The sequence below is a fragment of the Lithobates pipiens genome, unplaced genomic scaffold, assembly GCF_037356315.1.
Source record: "Lithobates pipiens isolate NorthernLeopardFrog02 unplaced genomic scaffold, aLitPip1_a1.2 Scaffold_8, whole genome shotgun sequence".
In the NCBI taxonomy this organism is placed as follows: domain Eukaryota; kingdom Metazoa; phylum Chordata; class Amphibia; order Anura; family Ranidae; genus Lithobates; species Lithobates pipiens.
The window spans coordinates 316,231,201-316,248,819 of record NW_027507903.1 but is presented as its reverse complement, the minus strand read 5'-3'; the positions used below and the strand labels follow the sequence as shown (position 1 = coordinate 316,248,819).

General features: G+C 46.0%; 1 protein-coding gene across 1 annotated transcript in view; it reads right to left on the bottom strand.

The window, feature by feature from the left end:
* Positions 1-9,032, bottom strand: part of ATP6V0E1 (ATPase H+ transporting V0 subunit e1) — a 41,191-nt gene extending 32,159 nt beyond the window's left edge. The window contains exon 1 of the mRNA XM_077472811.1: positions 8,831-9,032. Coding sequence (XP_077328937.1) covers positions 8,831-9,003 — 173 coding nt within the window. The 5' untranslated portion in view covers positions 9,004-9,032. The remainder of the gene's footprint in view (positions 1-8,830) is intronic.
* Positions 9,033-17,619: the final 8,587 nt, after the last annotated feature.

Here is a 17,619-nt window from a genome sequence, read left to right as displayed (position 1 = left end):
CGTCCGTCGCTGGATAGCAAGAGTGGATTACCGCCGCTGGAATCTTTTTTATTTTTTTATTTTTAATAAAGGAATTTTTCAAAAGTGTGTTTGTTTTATTTAACCATTTTTTACATTTTCTTTGTGAAATGGTAGGGGTACTTTTGTACCCCCTTACCATTTCAAACAGGGGGGGGCCGGGATCTGGGGGTCCCCTTGTTAAAGGGGGCTTCCAGATTCTGATAAGCCCCCCACCCGCAGACCTCCACAACCACCGGCCAGGGTTGTGGGGATGAGGCCCTTGTCCTCATCAACATGGGGACAAGGTGCTTTGAGGGGTCACAGACCCCAAAAGCATCCTCCCAATGTTGAGGGCATGTGGCCTGGTACGGTTCAGGAGGGAGGGGGGCCGCTCTCTTGTCCCCCCCTCTTTTCCTGCGGCCTGCCAGGTTGCGTGCTCGGATAAAGGGTCTGGTATGGATTTTTAGGGGGAACCCCACGTCAATTTTTTTTAAATTTGACGCGGGGTTCCCCTTAATATCCATACCAGACCTGAAGGGCCTGGTAATTGAATTTGGGGGACCCCCACGCTTTTTTTTTTATTTATTTTTTTATCAATGACTTTCAATGAGTGTTCTCTGTATTACGGAGCCGACAATTCATTATAGCTGCGAGTGATTTTAAAGGACTTTTTTTCCTGCATAAATGACACTTTGTGCAGGGACAATTCTAAGCACGGGAAACATGCGCCCCTTCACAGGCATACTATAGACAACCCCCCCCCCCTACGAAATTTAAAGGAATATTACACTTTTTATTGTTTCACTTTAATCATTATTAAAATCACTGCTCCCGAAAAAACGGCCGTTTTTAAAACTTTTTTTTGCATTGATACATGTCCCCTGGGGCAGGACCCGGGTCCCCAAACACTTTTTAGGACAGTAACTTGCAAATTAGCCTTTAAAATTAGCACTTTAGATTTTGAACGTTGGAGTCCCATAGACTTTAATAAGTTCTAAAGTATGCTATATAGTTAGCTCCGTCAAATCTTCTTTATACATTGACAGACACCATAAGCCTTCCAAGACAGATTCGAACGTAATTCATGTGGATTTTCGGACGAATGCAATTTTTGAACGAAAACGAAATAAATAAAAACGACTTTCGGGAGTAACTAAATACCGTATATACTCGAGTATAAGCCGAGATTTTCAGCCTCTTTTTTGAGGCTGAAAGTGCCCCCCTCGGCTTATACTCGAGTCATCGCTGTCTGCCCGCTCGATCAGCGTGTCGAGCAGACAGACAGCGGCCATTCTATCATTCAAAAGCCGCGCCTCCGGCTCCGCCTTCGCCTGTGATAGGCGGAACACTGAATTTCCCAGCAGCCTGTGTTCCGCCTATCACGGACATCGTATCATCCTCGTCCGTAGTACGAGGATGATACGATGTCCGTGATAGGCAGAACACAGGCTGCTGGGAAATTCAGTGTTCCGCCTATCACAGGCGAAGGCGGAGGCGCGGCTTTTGAATTTTACAATGGCCGCCGAGGCGCCGACGAAGAGGGGACGGGACGGAGGCAAGGCAAGGCAAGGCACGGCACGGGACGGGACGGAGGCAAGGCAAGGCACGACACGGGACGGAGGCAAGGCAAGGCACGGCACGGGACGGAGGCAAGGAGGCAAGGCACGGGACGGAGGCTCGGGACAAAGGCTCGGGACACAGGTAGGCTGGACACACACACACACACACACACACACACGGATGGATACACACACACACACACAGGGATGGATGGATGGATGGAGACACACACACACAGGGATGGATGGATGGAGACACACACACACAGGGATGGATGGATGGAGACACACACACACAGGGATGGATGGATGGAGACACACACACACAGGGATGGATGGATGGATGGATGGATGGAGACACACACACACACACACACAGGGATGGATGGATGGATGGATGGATGGAGACACACACACACACACACAGGGATGGATGGACGGATGGATGGATGGAGACACACACACACACACACAGGGATGGATGGACGGATGGATGGAGACACACACACACAGGGATGGATGGACGGACACACAGGGATGGACGGACACACAGGGATGGACGGACACACAGGGATGGACGGACACACAGGGATGGACGGACACACAGGGATGGACGGACACACACACAGGGATGGACAGGCATGTCTCACCCTCGGCTTATACACGAGTCAATAAGTTTGCCAGTTTTTTTGGGGGTAAATTGGGGGCCTCGGCTTATATTCGGGTCGGCCTATACTCGAGTATATACGGTAAATTAAGTTTTCGGACGAAAACGAAATTCCGAAACGAAATATTTTACTCTGCACATGTCTAGCAGTGATTACTGTATAAATGACAATGGTCCCAAAAAGGTGTCAAAAATGTCCGATGGGTCCCCCACAATGTTGTAGTCACAATAAAAATTGCTGATCGCCGCCATTACTAGTAAAAAAAAAAAAAAAAAAAAAAATTTATAAAAAATTATTAATAAAAATGCTATAAAACTATCCCTATTTTGTAAACGCTATAACTTTTGCGCAAACCAATCAATCAATAATCGCTTATTGAGATTTTTTTTTTACCAAAAATATGTAGAAGAATACGTATCAGCCTAAACTGAGGGAAAAAAGTTTTTTATATATTTTTTGGGGGATATTTATTATAATAAAAAGTAAAAAATAATGCGTTTTTTTCAAAATTGTCGCTCCATTTTTGTTTATAGCGCAAAAAATAAAAACCGCAGGGGTGATCAAATACCACCAAAAGAAAGCTCTATTTGTGGGAAAAAAAGGACGCCAATTTTGTTTGGGAGCCACGTCGCACGACTGCGCAATTGTCAGTTAAAGCGACGCAGTGCTGAATCGTAAAAAGTGGTCTGGTCTTTGACCAGCAAATTGGTCCGGTCTGAAAGTGGTTAAATGCTTGTTCCACCGGCGTAAAATGCCAAACTCCGGTGGATGCAACATGTCCGCTTTCCCCCTTCTTAGTGTATCCTTACTGTGGGGTGTAGCAAGATGGCGGCAACAGAACGTCACTTCCGTAGTAAACTGCGATGGGTCGCCGAATATGTCGTTACACCGGCATTACTAGTATATATAAAAAAAAAAAAAAATAATAAAAAAAAATAAAATAAAAAATTATGCCATAAATCTATCCCCTATTTTGTAGACGCTATAACTTTTGCGCAAACCAATCAATATGCACTGATTGAGATTTTTATTACCAAAATTATGTAGAATATGTAATCAGCCTAAACTGAGGGGAGAAAAAAAAAAATAGATGGCGAAATACCACCAAAAGAAAGCTCTATTTCTAGGAAAAAAAAAAAAAAAAAGCGCATAAAAATTTTGTATGGGTGCAGCGCCGCACAACCACGCACTTGTCAGTTAAAGCAATGCAGTGCAGAATCGCAAAAAAGGGCCTGGTCATTCAGCAGCCAAATCTTCCGGGGTTGAATCGGTTAAGGTGATGTCAGCTAGAATAAGATCAGTTTGATGACAGTAAACACAGGAGGGGGACAGCAAACAAAGGACAGATATCACCTGACATATCTAGTCATGTGTATACGCTAAACAAGTAAAAAGGAGCTCAGGCCAAGGTGCAAACTCTTCCATGGGCGTTTATAACACCCATGTATGACAGCACTACTGCCCACAGATAAAAGCACTGCAAAGACAGAGTGTAATATACAGTATCTCACAAAAATGAGTACACGCCTCACATTTTTGTAAATATTTTATTTTTTCATGTGACACTTTGCTACAATGTAGTTGTGAGTGTACAGCTTGTATTTGCTGTCCCCTCAAAATAACGCAACACACGGCCATTAATGTCTAAACCACTAGCAACAAAAGTGAGTACACCCCTAAGTGAAAATGTCAAAGTTGGGCCCAAAATGTCAATATTTTGTGTGGCCATTATTTTCCAGCGCTGCCTTAGCCCTCTTGGGCATGGAGTTCGCCAGAGCTTCACAGGTTGCCACTGGAGTCCAAATTGGGCCCAATTAGCCATTTTCCCTCCCTGGTGTCATGTGACACAGTATTACAAGGTCTCAGGTGTGTTAAATTTGGTGTTATCACTCTCACTCTCTCATACTGGTCACTGGAAGTTCAACATGGCACCTCACGGCAAAGAATTATCTAAGGATCTAAGAAAAGAATTGTTGCTCTACATAAAGATGGCCTAGGATATAAGAAGATTGCCAAGACCCTAAAACTGAGCTGCAGCACAGTGGCCAAGACCATACAGTTTAACAGGACAGGTTCCACTCAGAACAGGCCTTGCCATGGTCGACCAAAGAAGTTGAGTGCACATGCTGAGCGTCATACAGAGCTTGTCATTGGGAAATAGATGTATGAGTGCTGCCAGCATTGCTGAAGAGGTTGAAGGGGTGGGGGTCAGCCTGTCAGTGCTCAGACCATACACCACACACTGCATCAATTCGGTCTGCATGGCTGTGGTCCCAGAAGGAAGTCTCTTCTAAAGATGATGCACAAGAAAGCCCACAAACAGTTTGCTGAAGACAAGCAAACTAAGTACATGGATTACTGGAACCATGTCCTGTGGTCTGATGAGACCAAGATAAACTTATTTGGTTCAGATGGTGTCAAGCATGTGTGGCGGCAACCAGGTGAGGAGTACAAAGACAAGTGTGTCTTGCCTACAGTCAAGCATGGTGGGAGTGTCATGGTCTGGGGCTGCATTAATGCTGCCAGCACTGGGGAGCTACCGTTCACTGAGGGTACCATGAATGCCAACATGTACTATGACATACTGAAGCAGAGCATGATTCCCTCCTTTCGGAGACTGGGCCACAGGTAAGTATTCCAACATGATGACTTCAAACACCTCGAAGATGACCACTGCCTTGCTAAAGAAGTGGAGAAAAAATTAAGGTGATGGACTGGCCAAGCATGTCTCCAGACCTAAACCCTATTGAGCACCTGTGGGGCATCCTCAAACATAAGTTGGAGGAAAGCAAGGTCTCCAACATCCACCAGCACTGTGATGTCGTCATGGAGGAGTAGAAGAGGATTCCAGTGGCAACCTGTGAAGCTCTGGTGAACTGCATGCCCAAGAAGGTTAAGGCAGTGCTGGAAAGTAATGGTGGCCACACAAAATATTGACACTTTGGGCCCAATTTGGACATTTTTACTTAGGGGTGTACTCACTTTTGTTGCCAGCGGTTGGACATTATGGCTTTGTGTTGAGTTATTTTGAGGGGACAGTAAAATTGCCACTGGTATTCAAGCTGTACACTCACTACTTTACATTGTAGCAAAGTGTAATTTCTTCGGTGTTGTCACATGAAAAGATATAATAAAATATTTACAAAAAATGTGAGGCAGTGTAAAAATGAGATAGATAGATATATATATATATATATATATATATATATACACACACATACATATACATACACATACACATATATACATACACACACACACACTTTTTTTCCTCTTATATTCACCGACCGACACAGCTCCTCTCTTAGCCATTGGGTTGTTATGCCCACCACTAGGAGAATACTAGGCATTACTCAACGAAGCAAAAAACTCATGGATCAGACATTGGATCTTTTTCGGATCAGAAAATAAATTGAATTTTCAAAAACCTGTGAAGGTTCCACCACCATATAGACCACACTGTAATATCCACAATCTCCCCCACTGTAATATTGGCTGGGATATGAACAGGGTGACCAGTTCGGTGATCTGTGTGTATGTATGTATGTATGTACACACAAAGTATTCAGACCCCCCCCGCCCCCCCTTAAATTTTTCACTCTTTTCTATATTGCAGCCATTTGCTAAAATCATTTAATTTTCAAGCATGTTCCAAGTGTCTACAATAATTACTGCTTCCACAATGGTACCCCATATACTATACATGTGAAATAATGTGCATTTGTTCAAACTTCAAATTTGGATGCCCCGGAAGCATTTCTTTTTTTTTTTTTTTTTTTTTTTTTTTTTTACATTACATTGTCTTGTTGATTGAATAAATGCACAAAAAAAAAAAAAAAAAAAAAAAAATGTATGTTTCCACTGCAAAGACTTCGTTATGGGGAAAAGGAAGTGAAGACTGGTGCATCTGGCCAGTTACAGAAAGGAAAAAAGTATTCTTTGTACAATGTCATCATACAGATCTTTCCAGCAATATGACCAGCACAAGGTACAGAAAAGCAGAAGTTACTTCAGACATCTCTTTAGGTATTTTTTCGACCTTCAGGAGTCCATGAGGTTCAAACCTTCCCCTCACTTCTGGGTGATCATTTGCCTTAAAGTACATGAATCTACAAGCTGGGCACGACTCTTTGTACCACATACAAGGCCTTTACATACCATTAAAAGTGGCATTTCCACACATCAGTTCATCTAGACATACACACATTACAATCCGATTAAGGAAACTGCACAAAGAGGAAGTAAACTTCCATTAATTGTTTGTACCTATAGGTAGTCCTATAAAAAAGGCTTACGTATAGGTATTGTAATTATCTGGTGTCACTGGTGCATGCACTCAAAGAATAGCCACCTGTTCCATTTCTTCAGAGCCCTGTGCCATGACTGGCGGCACATGCACTGGGGTGACATTACGGGCAGTCACATAGCCGGAGCCAGCGGATCAGGAAGGAAGATGGGTGAAGATAGACGCGGCCTCCAGCGGTGATGAGGGCTTCGTTTGCAGACAAGTTTCACATAGTGTGCTAGTATGCGATGCATACTAGCACATTATGCCTTTACTTTGCAGGTCATAAAGTAATTATCCACTCATGTCCCCTCACATCAGACATGGGGACAAGATCACAGTGGCACATTTTACAACAGGCACTGGTCTGACTGTTCACTGATTTTTTTTTTTTTATTAGGCATTTGCCCATCTATGGACATTTTTTTGGTCAACTGCGTGTTTCTTGCCGTCATTTTTCCTGTATTATAAGGACCAACATACTCCACAACTGTCCAGGTCAAAGTGACATCCATGTGCTCCTCTCCCCCAATCCTGCGCTGCTCTCCCCCGTGCGTGCAAACACACACTTCACCTTTCCTGTGCTCCTCTCCACCATCCCCTGTGCTATCACAGACACATATACACTTCACCTTCCCTGTGCTCCTCCACACACAATTCACCTTCCTTATGGTGCTCCCCCCACTCTACTCAAAGTCATGGGACTTATACAGGCCTAGCAACTGGGGGCTTCCTTCCGGCCACTGCATTCTAGGAAGAGGTCAGCTGCTTCCCCATACTGCAATAAACTAGGCCGGCCTTTTTCAACCAGGTTTCTTCAGCTTGACAATTTTGCCCAAATATTGTATACAAACCAGCGGGTGGATGAAACCTGCCTCTTAGTTGCACAAAGCCACTGGTTTACATTGTGCATCCATGGGACCTTCTAGCTGCTGGTGTCTTAACCACTTACCGACCGGCTCATGTACATATACATTGGCAGTTTGAAGATTGATATCTCGGTAACGGCAGCAGTTGCTGCCACAACTGAGGTATCCAGTTTACGATAATGGTGGTTTCTGCGGCGGATTCGCCACAAGATCACCGTTATCAGTGGCGGGAGAGGGTCCCCCCCTTTCCCGCCGCTCTCCTCCACTTACCGGAGCTGGCAGCAGCAGTGGAGGTGATCAGGTCCTATTGGTGGTTGGGTATGGAGACCGGAGAGGCTAAAATGGCCCCTACCCATCTCCATACCATAGCAGGGCAGAAGTGACGTCACATCACTTCCGCCCAAACCTCTTAAAAGGCACTTTTTTTTGTTATTTTTTTTTCAAATGACACTTGTGTGTCCAAATATGAGATCTGAGGACTTTTTGACCCCAGATCTCATATTTAAGAGGTCCTGTCTTGCTTTTTTCTATTACAAGGGATGTTTGTTTACATTACTTGTAATTGGAATAAAAGTGACATTATTAAAAATAAAAAAAGTGTATAAAAATAAAAGAAATTTTTTTTTTTTTTAAAAGCACCCCAGCCCAACGAGCTCACGCACAGAAGCGAACGCATACGTGAGTAGCGCCTGCATATGAAAACGGTGGTCAAACCACACATGTGAGGTATTGCCGTGATTTTTAGAGTGAGAGTAATAATTCTAGCCCTAGACCTCCTCTAGCTCAAAAAATGCAACCTGTAGAATTTTTTTGAACATCGCCTATGGAGATTTTTAAGGGTAAAAGTTTGACGCCATTCGACGAGTGGGCACAATTTGGAAGCGTGACATGTTGGGTATCAATTTACTCGGTGTAACATTATCTTTCATAATATAAAAAAAAAAAAAAAAAAAATTGGGCCAAGTTTACTGGTGTCTTATTTTTTTATTCAAAAAAAGTGAGCTTGTAAGACCACTGCACAAATACGTGACATGTGACAAAAAGTATTGCAATGACTGCCATTTTATGTTCTAGGGAGTGGGAAAAAAAAAAAAAAAAAGTATAACGTTTGGGGGATTCTAAGTAATTTTCTATATATATATATATATATATATAAAAAAAAAAAAAAAAAAACCCTACATGTTTTTTAACTTGTAAACATAGTCTTAATATGAGGATTGTGACCTTCCATGGGGGGAGGTCAGGGGCTTCTTGTATAGTAATGATCACTGAGCTCCTCTGAGCAGCCTCATAGACTTCTAGGACCACATTCTCCCATTCATACCCCCACATAATACAGTCGGGAGACTCGCTTCCCCCTATAGCTATCACCTCATGTATGACAATGTATTCCTGTCACTTATCCGGCTCATCAAACATAACACAATAAAGAAAAGAAGCTAAACGCACCCTCTGTTGGGTCCCTTCGGGATGAACCATGGCACCACAGCACCCACAAAGCCCCAGAACACGGTCATGACGATGATGGGGACGAGCAGCCCGGGGTACGCCATAATGAAATCACCTGAATACCGCGGTGACGGTCCCTCCGCAGACACTAAACTGAGAAGAGGAACAGTCATGTGACCACACCTCAGAGTCACGGGAACACACACCCTCCTCCTCCTATAGGAAGTGAGCGCAGGCACAATCACGTGACCACACCTCTGCATCGCGAGAGCACACCCCCTCCCATCCTCCTTATACTGAATACGTGCTCTGTGCTAGGGTGACGGCCATTTTGCTGAAGACCAACATTCCTAACTGCTGTCAAAATCCCTTTTATGATATCCACGACATTGTTTAATTTTGTTATTTATTTAACGACTTCAACACAGGGGCACTTTTACCCCCTTCCTGCCATGGCGAATATTCAGCTTTCAGTGCTGCCGCACTTTGAATGACAACACTGTACCCCTATGCAGAGGTGTACCTAGAGCAGTGGTCATCAACCCTGTCCTCAGGGCCCACTAACAGGCCAGGTTTGCAAGATAACTGAAATACATCACAGGTGATATCATTTGCTGCACAGTAATTGCAGTATTCTAGTCTGCCTTTCCCCAAGGTAATATATAAAACCTGACCTGTTAGTGGGCCCTGAGGACAGGGTTGATGATCACTGACCTAGAGCATTTGGCACCCGGGGGTAGGGTTGCCATCTGTCCAGTTTTGACCTGGACAGTCCAGGTTTTGACTCATGTACCCAGGTTTCCACCCGTCTGAAACCCGGGCACATAGCACCAGTTCAAGTGGCCCTGGCTGCAACATCTAGAGAGGCGCATTCCAATTCCTGTCCCCGCCATCAATGTTACACTGTCCGAGCTCAGCGATGGGTAGCCAGTCGCCATGTGACTGGCTGAATGGGTCACATGCGCAGAGTGCAACCGACAAGAGGGTCTGAGATTGGCCCAGTGGACCTGGTGACATGTGGAGGCAGGGCTGGACTGTGGGTGATTGTGGCTGCCCGGAGTCCCGCCTCCCTGCCTGGCATGCGCTGTGTGTCTCATATTCACTGAGGTCTATTTCTCATCTGCCCTCTCATCACCCTCTGTTAGCCACCCCTGTCAGCTACCGCCACCCCTGTCAGCTCCCCCCCCCCCTCTGTTAGCCCCCTCTGTCAGCTTCCCCCTCTGTCAGACACCCCCCTTCTGTCAGCTACCCCCCTCTGTCAGTCACCATTGTCAGTTACCCCCTCCCCTGCCAGCCACCACCCCTCTGTCAGCCACCATTGTCAGCTACCCCCCTCTGTCAGCCACCCCCCCCTCTGTCAGTTACACCCCCTCTGTCAGCTACCCCCCCTCTATCAGCCACCATTGTCAGCTACCCCCCTCTGTCAGCCACCATTGTCAGCTACCCCCCTCTGTCAGCTACACCCCCTCTGTCAGCCACCATTGTCAGCTACCCCCCTCTGTCAGCCACCATTGTCAGCTACCCCCCTCTGCCAGCCACCATTGTCAGCTACCCCCCTCTGTCAGCCACCATTGTCAGCTACCCACCCCCTGTCAGCCACCATTGTCAGCTACCCCCCCCCCCCCCTCTGTCAGCCACCATTGTCAGCTACCCCCCTCGGTCAGCCTCCCCCCTCTGTCAGCTACCGACCCCTCTGTCACAACCAAACCTTCACGGTTAATGGGAAACTTTGATTGCATTTGCGAGAGTACCCTGTACTTTAGGTTGGTCCTTCATCCATTTCCACAACGGATGGTCACCATCTCCATTGACCTCAATCTTGCTGAACATTTCAAATTTTACATTATAGGATGCTGCAAAGTCTTTAATTTGAGCTTCATCCCCCAGGTTCCTGCTTTCCAAAATGATTGCAGGGAAACCCGAGGATGTGTAAACCTTTCTCAGCATATTTGTGTAGTTTACAGGTGTTTTTCCTCATTTAGATGCTACATTGACAATGACACACACATAGCCCCTGTATTTCTCTAGAGAAACTACATTGCCATCGATGTCAGTAGCAGAAAATTCTGGTAGCGGCTGCGACAGGAGCGCTGTGCGGGCAAACTATGTGTGCCCAGGTGGATGACTGAAAGAGTGGGAAGACCATTTATGAATTTACAACAATCAGCTTTTATTCATTGATATAAAACCTTTATCACAAAAGGAACAAAACTGTTTGCTGTAACTGCTTATTGTTAGCTGGATTTCAATGTGTATCTAAATCTGCTAGTCAATCTTTCATCCCCTCTCCACAGACAGACTATTACACAATCCAAAGGTGCCCCCTGTGCACCTTCATCCAGAGTTGATATCTCACAAATACAGGAGGTGTGTTACTGGCCAGATCACCAGGTGAAAATAGAGGGAAAAAGCCTAAGAAAAGAAAACAGCTGCAGCCATCATATCTAATGAGTGGTAAGTTGCAATATTTGAGTTTTTATTTTAATAAGACTTTCAGAGAATCTTTTTCTGAAGTCCACTTGAAAACCAGCACTTCCATCACCATTTCCCATAGCGCTAACTTGTTTCTCCTGCTAACTTTCACATCACTACAGTTCTGGGATTAAACTGGAGGGGGGGGGGGGGGGGGGTATGAGAGCATGTGCCCCGGGTGCCATATTGAAAGGGGCGCCACCAGCACCTGTGGACCATGGTGTACTAAGAGGTGTACTGTGGCACCCCAAGTGAGTCTGTACTCGATGCTTCAGTGACATCTGGAGCTCAGTGTGAGAACAAGTCTTCTCCTTTCCTTTGCTCTACCCATTTGATAGAATAAAGAAAACTTCCTCTCACATGGAGCTCCGACATCTGATGAGTGAGTGAAGAGAGCAGGATCGGTACAAGGGGAGGGCAGCAAGGGTACCTTCCCCCGGATACTACGTTTTTCCATGGGGGGGGGGGGGGGGGTGGTCAACCACATGATAAGGTTGCCCACCATATTTTCTGTTTCTGCTGCCCCTACATTCAGTGGGAATGAAAGCAGGGTCCTGTGCACCCCAGGATCATTCCACTGTGCTCCTCGTAAACTCCCATGTATGAGTTCTACCTCTAAGTTGGCCTATAATAACTCTTGCCTATAGGTACTGTAAATATCTCCTAAATGTGCACCGTTTAAGAGATATTTACATTACATGCAGCCAGTGGCCTCACCGGTGCATGTGCTCTGAAGGAATGGCCATCCGTGCCATTGCTTCAGAGTCCTGTGCCATAAACACCGGCAGTAACGTTATCGCGGTTCTGGCCACTCACACAGCTGGAGTCCGCGAACCCAGAAGGAAGGGTGAAGACGGAAGTGCCTAAAGCAGTGACAGCACTCCATTGGAAGGCTTCATTTTCAGGTAAGTTTCACATAATGTGCTAATATGCGATGCATACGAGCACATTATGACATTGCCTTTCAGGTTTAATTAAAAAAGAAAAAAAAAACACCCAGCGGTTTACTACCGCTGCCCATTGCTCAATCTGACTGACTGCGTGATTCTGTTTCAGGCTCCGTTTCCACTGGTGTGACTTGTCATGCGACTTTGGACACATAAAGTCGCATGACAGGTTACAGCCCATTGATTTCAATGGCATCCATTCCCATCTATGCGACTTAAAGTTGCAGCGACTTTGAAAAGGTTCCTGCACTACTATGATGCAACTTTTGATGCAACTTTGATCCAGAGACTATAAAGTTGGATCATAGCTGCACTCAAAGTCGCACTCTAAATCACGTGACCTTGGGGTTGCAATAGTGGAAACGTAGCCTAAGGCCCCTTTCACACTTGTGCGACTTGTCCTGCGACTTGTCATGCGACTTTGCAGTCCCAAGTCATACCCCATGAGCACCATTCATATCTGTGCGACTTCAAGTTCCAGCAACTTCAAAGTAGTCCCTGCACTACTTTGGTCCTACTTTGATGTGACTTGAGGTCCACTGACCTCAAGATTACACAAGCGTAGCTTCAAGTTACATCAAAATCGCAGCAAAAACATGGCAAAATCACGCGACTTTCAGGGTGCACAAGTGTGAAAGGAGCCTAACTGAACTCCGTCTACATGATGTCATAATATAGGCATGGTTCAAGTATCACAGTGGGTAGTAGTCTATAATGCTGACAGTGGCTGCTTAACCGCTTGGCCTCTGGAAGATTTACCCCCTGCATGACCATGCCATTTTTTGCAGCACTGTACTCACAGCGTTACTTTAACTGACAATTGCGTGGTCATGCGGCAGTGTACCCAAATAAAATGTATGTCCCTTTTTCCTTTCTTTTGGTGGTATTTGATCACTGCTGCATAATTTTTTGCGCTATAAACAAAAAAAAGACCAACAATTTTGAAAAAAACAAAAACATTGTTTCTTTCTGCTATAAAACACCTCCAATAAAAATGTAAAATAAAAAATAAAATTGAATTAAAAATTTTGGTCAATATGTATTCTGCTACATATTTTTGGTAAACAAAATCCCAATAAGCGTATATTGATTGGTTTGCGCAAAAGTTATAGCGTTTACAAACTATGGGATATTTTTATTTTACATTTTTTTTTTTTTACCAAAAATATGTAGAAGAATACACATTGGCCTAAACTGATGAAGAATTTTTTATTTTTATTTTTTTTTAAATTTGGGGGATATTTATTACAGCAAAAAGTAAAAAATGTTTTTTTCTTTTTTTCAAAATTGTTGCTTTTTTTGTTTATAGCGCAAAAAAATAAAAATCACAGACGTGACCAAATACCACCAAAAGAAAGCTCTATTTGTGGGGAAAAAAAAAAGGCTGCAAATGTTTTGTTTGGGTACAGCATTGCATGACCGCGCAATGGTCAGGTAAAACGACGCAGTGCCAAATTGTAAAAAGTGCTCTGGTCCGGAAGGGGGTAAAATCTTCTGGTGCTGAAGCAGCTAGTGTGGTCAGTTTAAAATAGGAAAGCATAGGGACTGGCAGGAACACCAGGGATTTCTCACAAAGTAATACAAAAAAACAGGGGAGTTTCTTCATACAAGTACATGGTAAAGTGACCTGACACCAGCACCGTGATAGAGAGCACTGACATCAGCAGCATGACATACAGCAATGACACCTGCACCGTGATAGAGTGATCTGACACCACCACCGTGATAGAGAGCACTGACATCAGCAGCGTGACATAAAGCACTCACACCAGCACCGTGATATACAGCACTGACAGCAGCACCGTGATATACAGCACTGACATCAGCAGCGTGACATACAGCAATGACACCTGCACCGTGATAGAGTGATCTGACACCAGCACCGTGTTAGAGAGCACTGACATCAGCAGCGTGACATAAAGCACTGATACCAGCACCGTGATATACAGCACTGACACCAGCACCGTGATAGAGAGCACTGACATCAGCAGCGTTACATACAGCAATGATACCTGCACCGTGATAGAGTGATCTGACACCAGCACCGTGATAGAGAGCACTGACACCTGCACCGTAAGCAGCCCCAGGAGGAAGTCAGCATAGCACAGGGATGATGGGAGCCCCTCATAATGAGCATAGCACAGGGATGGTGGGAGCCCCTCATAATATGCACAGCAGAGGTACAGCCCCAGGAGGAAGTGAGCACAGCACAGGGATGGTGGGAGCCCCTCATAATAAGCAGCCCCAGGAGGATGTCAGCATAGCACAGGGATGGTGGGAGCCCCTCATAATAAGCAGCCCCAGGAAGAAGTCAGCACAGGACAGGGATGGTGGGAGCCCCTCATAATGAGCATAGCACAGGGATGGTGGGAGGCGGGAGCCCCTCATAATATGCACAGCAGAGGTACAGCCTCAGGAGGAAGTCAGCACAGCACAGGGATGGTGAACTTTACAAACCTACAGGTCATATTTGCAGCCACAAAATAATTACTAGCTGTGCACACATAGTCCCACCACATGGCCAATGACATAACACATGTATGAGGTGAATCTGGGATCGACAACTACAAGCATTCTTTTTTTATATGTGAAATTCTGAAAATTCAGGAATCTTGAGACAATGGAGGCGAGGGAAGGTCAGGGTAGGCAAAGAAGAGGGTGCAGGAGATGATCACCAGCACCAGCACCATGATATACAGCACTGACACCTGCACCGTGATAGAGTGCACTGACACCAGCACTGAGATAGAGAGCACTAACAGCAGCACTGATACCAGCAACTTGCTGCTGGGCCCCAAAAATATGACACCGCTCAACCTCTTCAAACAGGAGGGTACGGGCATATAGTACGGTGTGCTTTTTAGGTTGTGATTAGCAGACTGTACCTCACTCAACCCTATATACTGTAGTACACTATACCTTACCAGTCTTTATAAGGACCTTTGTGGAAATAGTAGGTTGTGATTAGCAGACTGTACCTCAGTGCCTATACTGATAAAGGACTGCTGCAGAATAGGGCAGCAGTAGTGCACCTCAACCCTATATATTGTGGACCTATACCAGTCCTTAAGGAATAGCAGACTGTACCTCTCAAAGGTATGGGGTACCCTATACCTTACCAGTCCTTATAAGGACTTTTGTGGAACTAGTAGGTTGTGAATGATTAGCAGACTGTACCTCAGTCCCTATACTGATAAAGGACTGCTGCAGCATAGGGCAGCAGTCAGCAGTAGTGCACCTCAACCCTATATATTGTGGACCTATACCAGTCCTGACAATAGCATTGCCATCTGCAATCTTTGCAGTCAACGCATTAATCGCAGTAAGCCCAACACTCACCTAGGGACGACCGCTTTAAGAAGGCACATGAGCAGCCATCACCGAGCCGAGTGGGAGCAATGGAACACACAAAGCCACACTGCAGGCTCTCACCGTCCAGCCTCGTCTTCTACTTCTCCTTCTCCTCACAATTGTCCTCCACTCCACCTTCCATCACGCCAAGCTCACGTTTTTCTGCAAAAAGGCAGGCTTCCGTGGGCCTAATGTTCGAGCGTAAAAAAAAGTTTGACGCCGGATAACCCTCTTGCCCAACGGTTGACAGCTGGCTTGTCAGAACTCATAGCCCGCCAACTACTGCCATATAAATTGGTGGACTCGGAGGCCTTTCGCAAATTTGTGGCCATTGGAACACCACAATGGAAGGTCCCAGGAAGGAAGTATTTCTCAGAGAAGGGCATTCCAGAGCTATATGGCCATGTTCAGCGGCAAGTGAATGTATCTCTGGCACACAGTGTCGGTGCCAAGATACATCTGACCACAGACACGTGGTCTAGCAAACACGGGCAGGGAAGGTATATCACTTTTACTGCCCACTGGGTGAACCTTCTGACGGCCATCAAGCATGTAACTCGTGGCACCTGTGTAGATTTGGTTTTACCGCCACGGATTGCATGCAGGCCTGACTCTTCTTCTCCTCCTCCTCCTACTCCATCCTCCTCCCTCTCCTCCTCGGCTGACTCCTCCTTTTCCACTGCTAGCGTCTCTTCCGCTGCGCCGCCCAAGCTCCCCAGAACCTATTCGACATGCCAGGTGAGACGTTGCCATGCGGTGCTGCGTCTGTTGTGCCTGGAAGCCAAGAGCCACACTGGCCCGGCACTCCTTTCAGCTTTGCGTTCACAGGCAGATCAGTGGCTAACACCGCTCAATTTGACAGTTGGTAAAGTGGTGTGTGACAACGGTGCCAATCTGCTTAGCGCATTGAAACAGGGCAAAATCACGCACGTGCCATGCATGGCACACGTCTTAAACTTGGTCGTGCAGCGATTCCTTGTCAAATACCCTGGGGTCCAGGACATCTTGTGGCAGGCAAGGAAAATCTCGGCCCATTTCAGAAGATCTTACACGGCCATGGCTCGCCTTGCTGACATTCAGCAGTGACACAATCTGCCGGTCAGACGTCTTATTTGCGATTGCCCGACGCGATGGAACTCAACCTTCTATATGCTTGATAGGCTGCTCCAGCAGAAACGTGCAGTTAATGTCTACCTGTATGAACTCTGCGGCAGAACCGGTTCTGGGGAGCTGTTTTTTTTTTAACAGCACCAGTGGCTGCTCATGCGCGACGCATGCAGACTTCTGCGCCCATTTGAGGAGATCACCAAACTGGTCAGTCGCAGCCATGGCGCCATCAGTGACATGGTACCTTATGCCTTCTTTATGGAGCGTGCATTGCGTCGTGTCATTGATCAAGCTGTGGAGGAGCAGGAGCGGGAAGATGAGGAAGTGGCAATGCTGGATGAATTCCCAGGGGGGGCTACTCTATCTGAGACAAGTCAACAACAGGAGTCTGAAGAGGAGTCAGAGGAGGATGGTGCCGGGGTGGAGGAGGAGGAGCAAGAAGAGCATGCTTTAAACCTTTCTGGGATCCCTGTTGTGCGTGGATGGGGAGAGGAGAATGAAGAGGACGACATTATCCTGGATGATGAGCAGGAGCCAGGCCACCACACCGCTTCCACTTTAGTGCAAATGGGGGCCTTCATGCTCCAGTGTTTTAATAGGGACCCCCGTATAAAAAGCATAAGGGTCAAGGACCAGTACTGGGTGGCAACGTACTTAGACCCCCGGTACAAACACAAAATGGTGGAAATGTTACCACCGTCACAGAGGGCTGGCAGAATGGAGCACTTCCAGGCCTTGCTTCAAGAAATGCTGCATTCTGCTTTTGCGTGCGCTGGCAGGGGAGCAATTCCCACTCCCAGAGAAGGAGTTGCGGGTACCAATCCAACAGCGCCTGCAAGAAGAGGCCGGTTTGAAGATGTGTTGGTGACTTCGGATATGAGGTCATTCTTTCAGCCGACCCATCGACAGGTG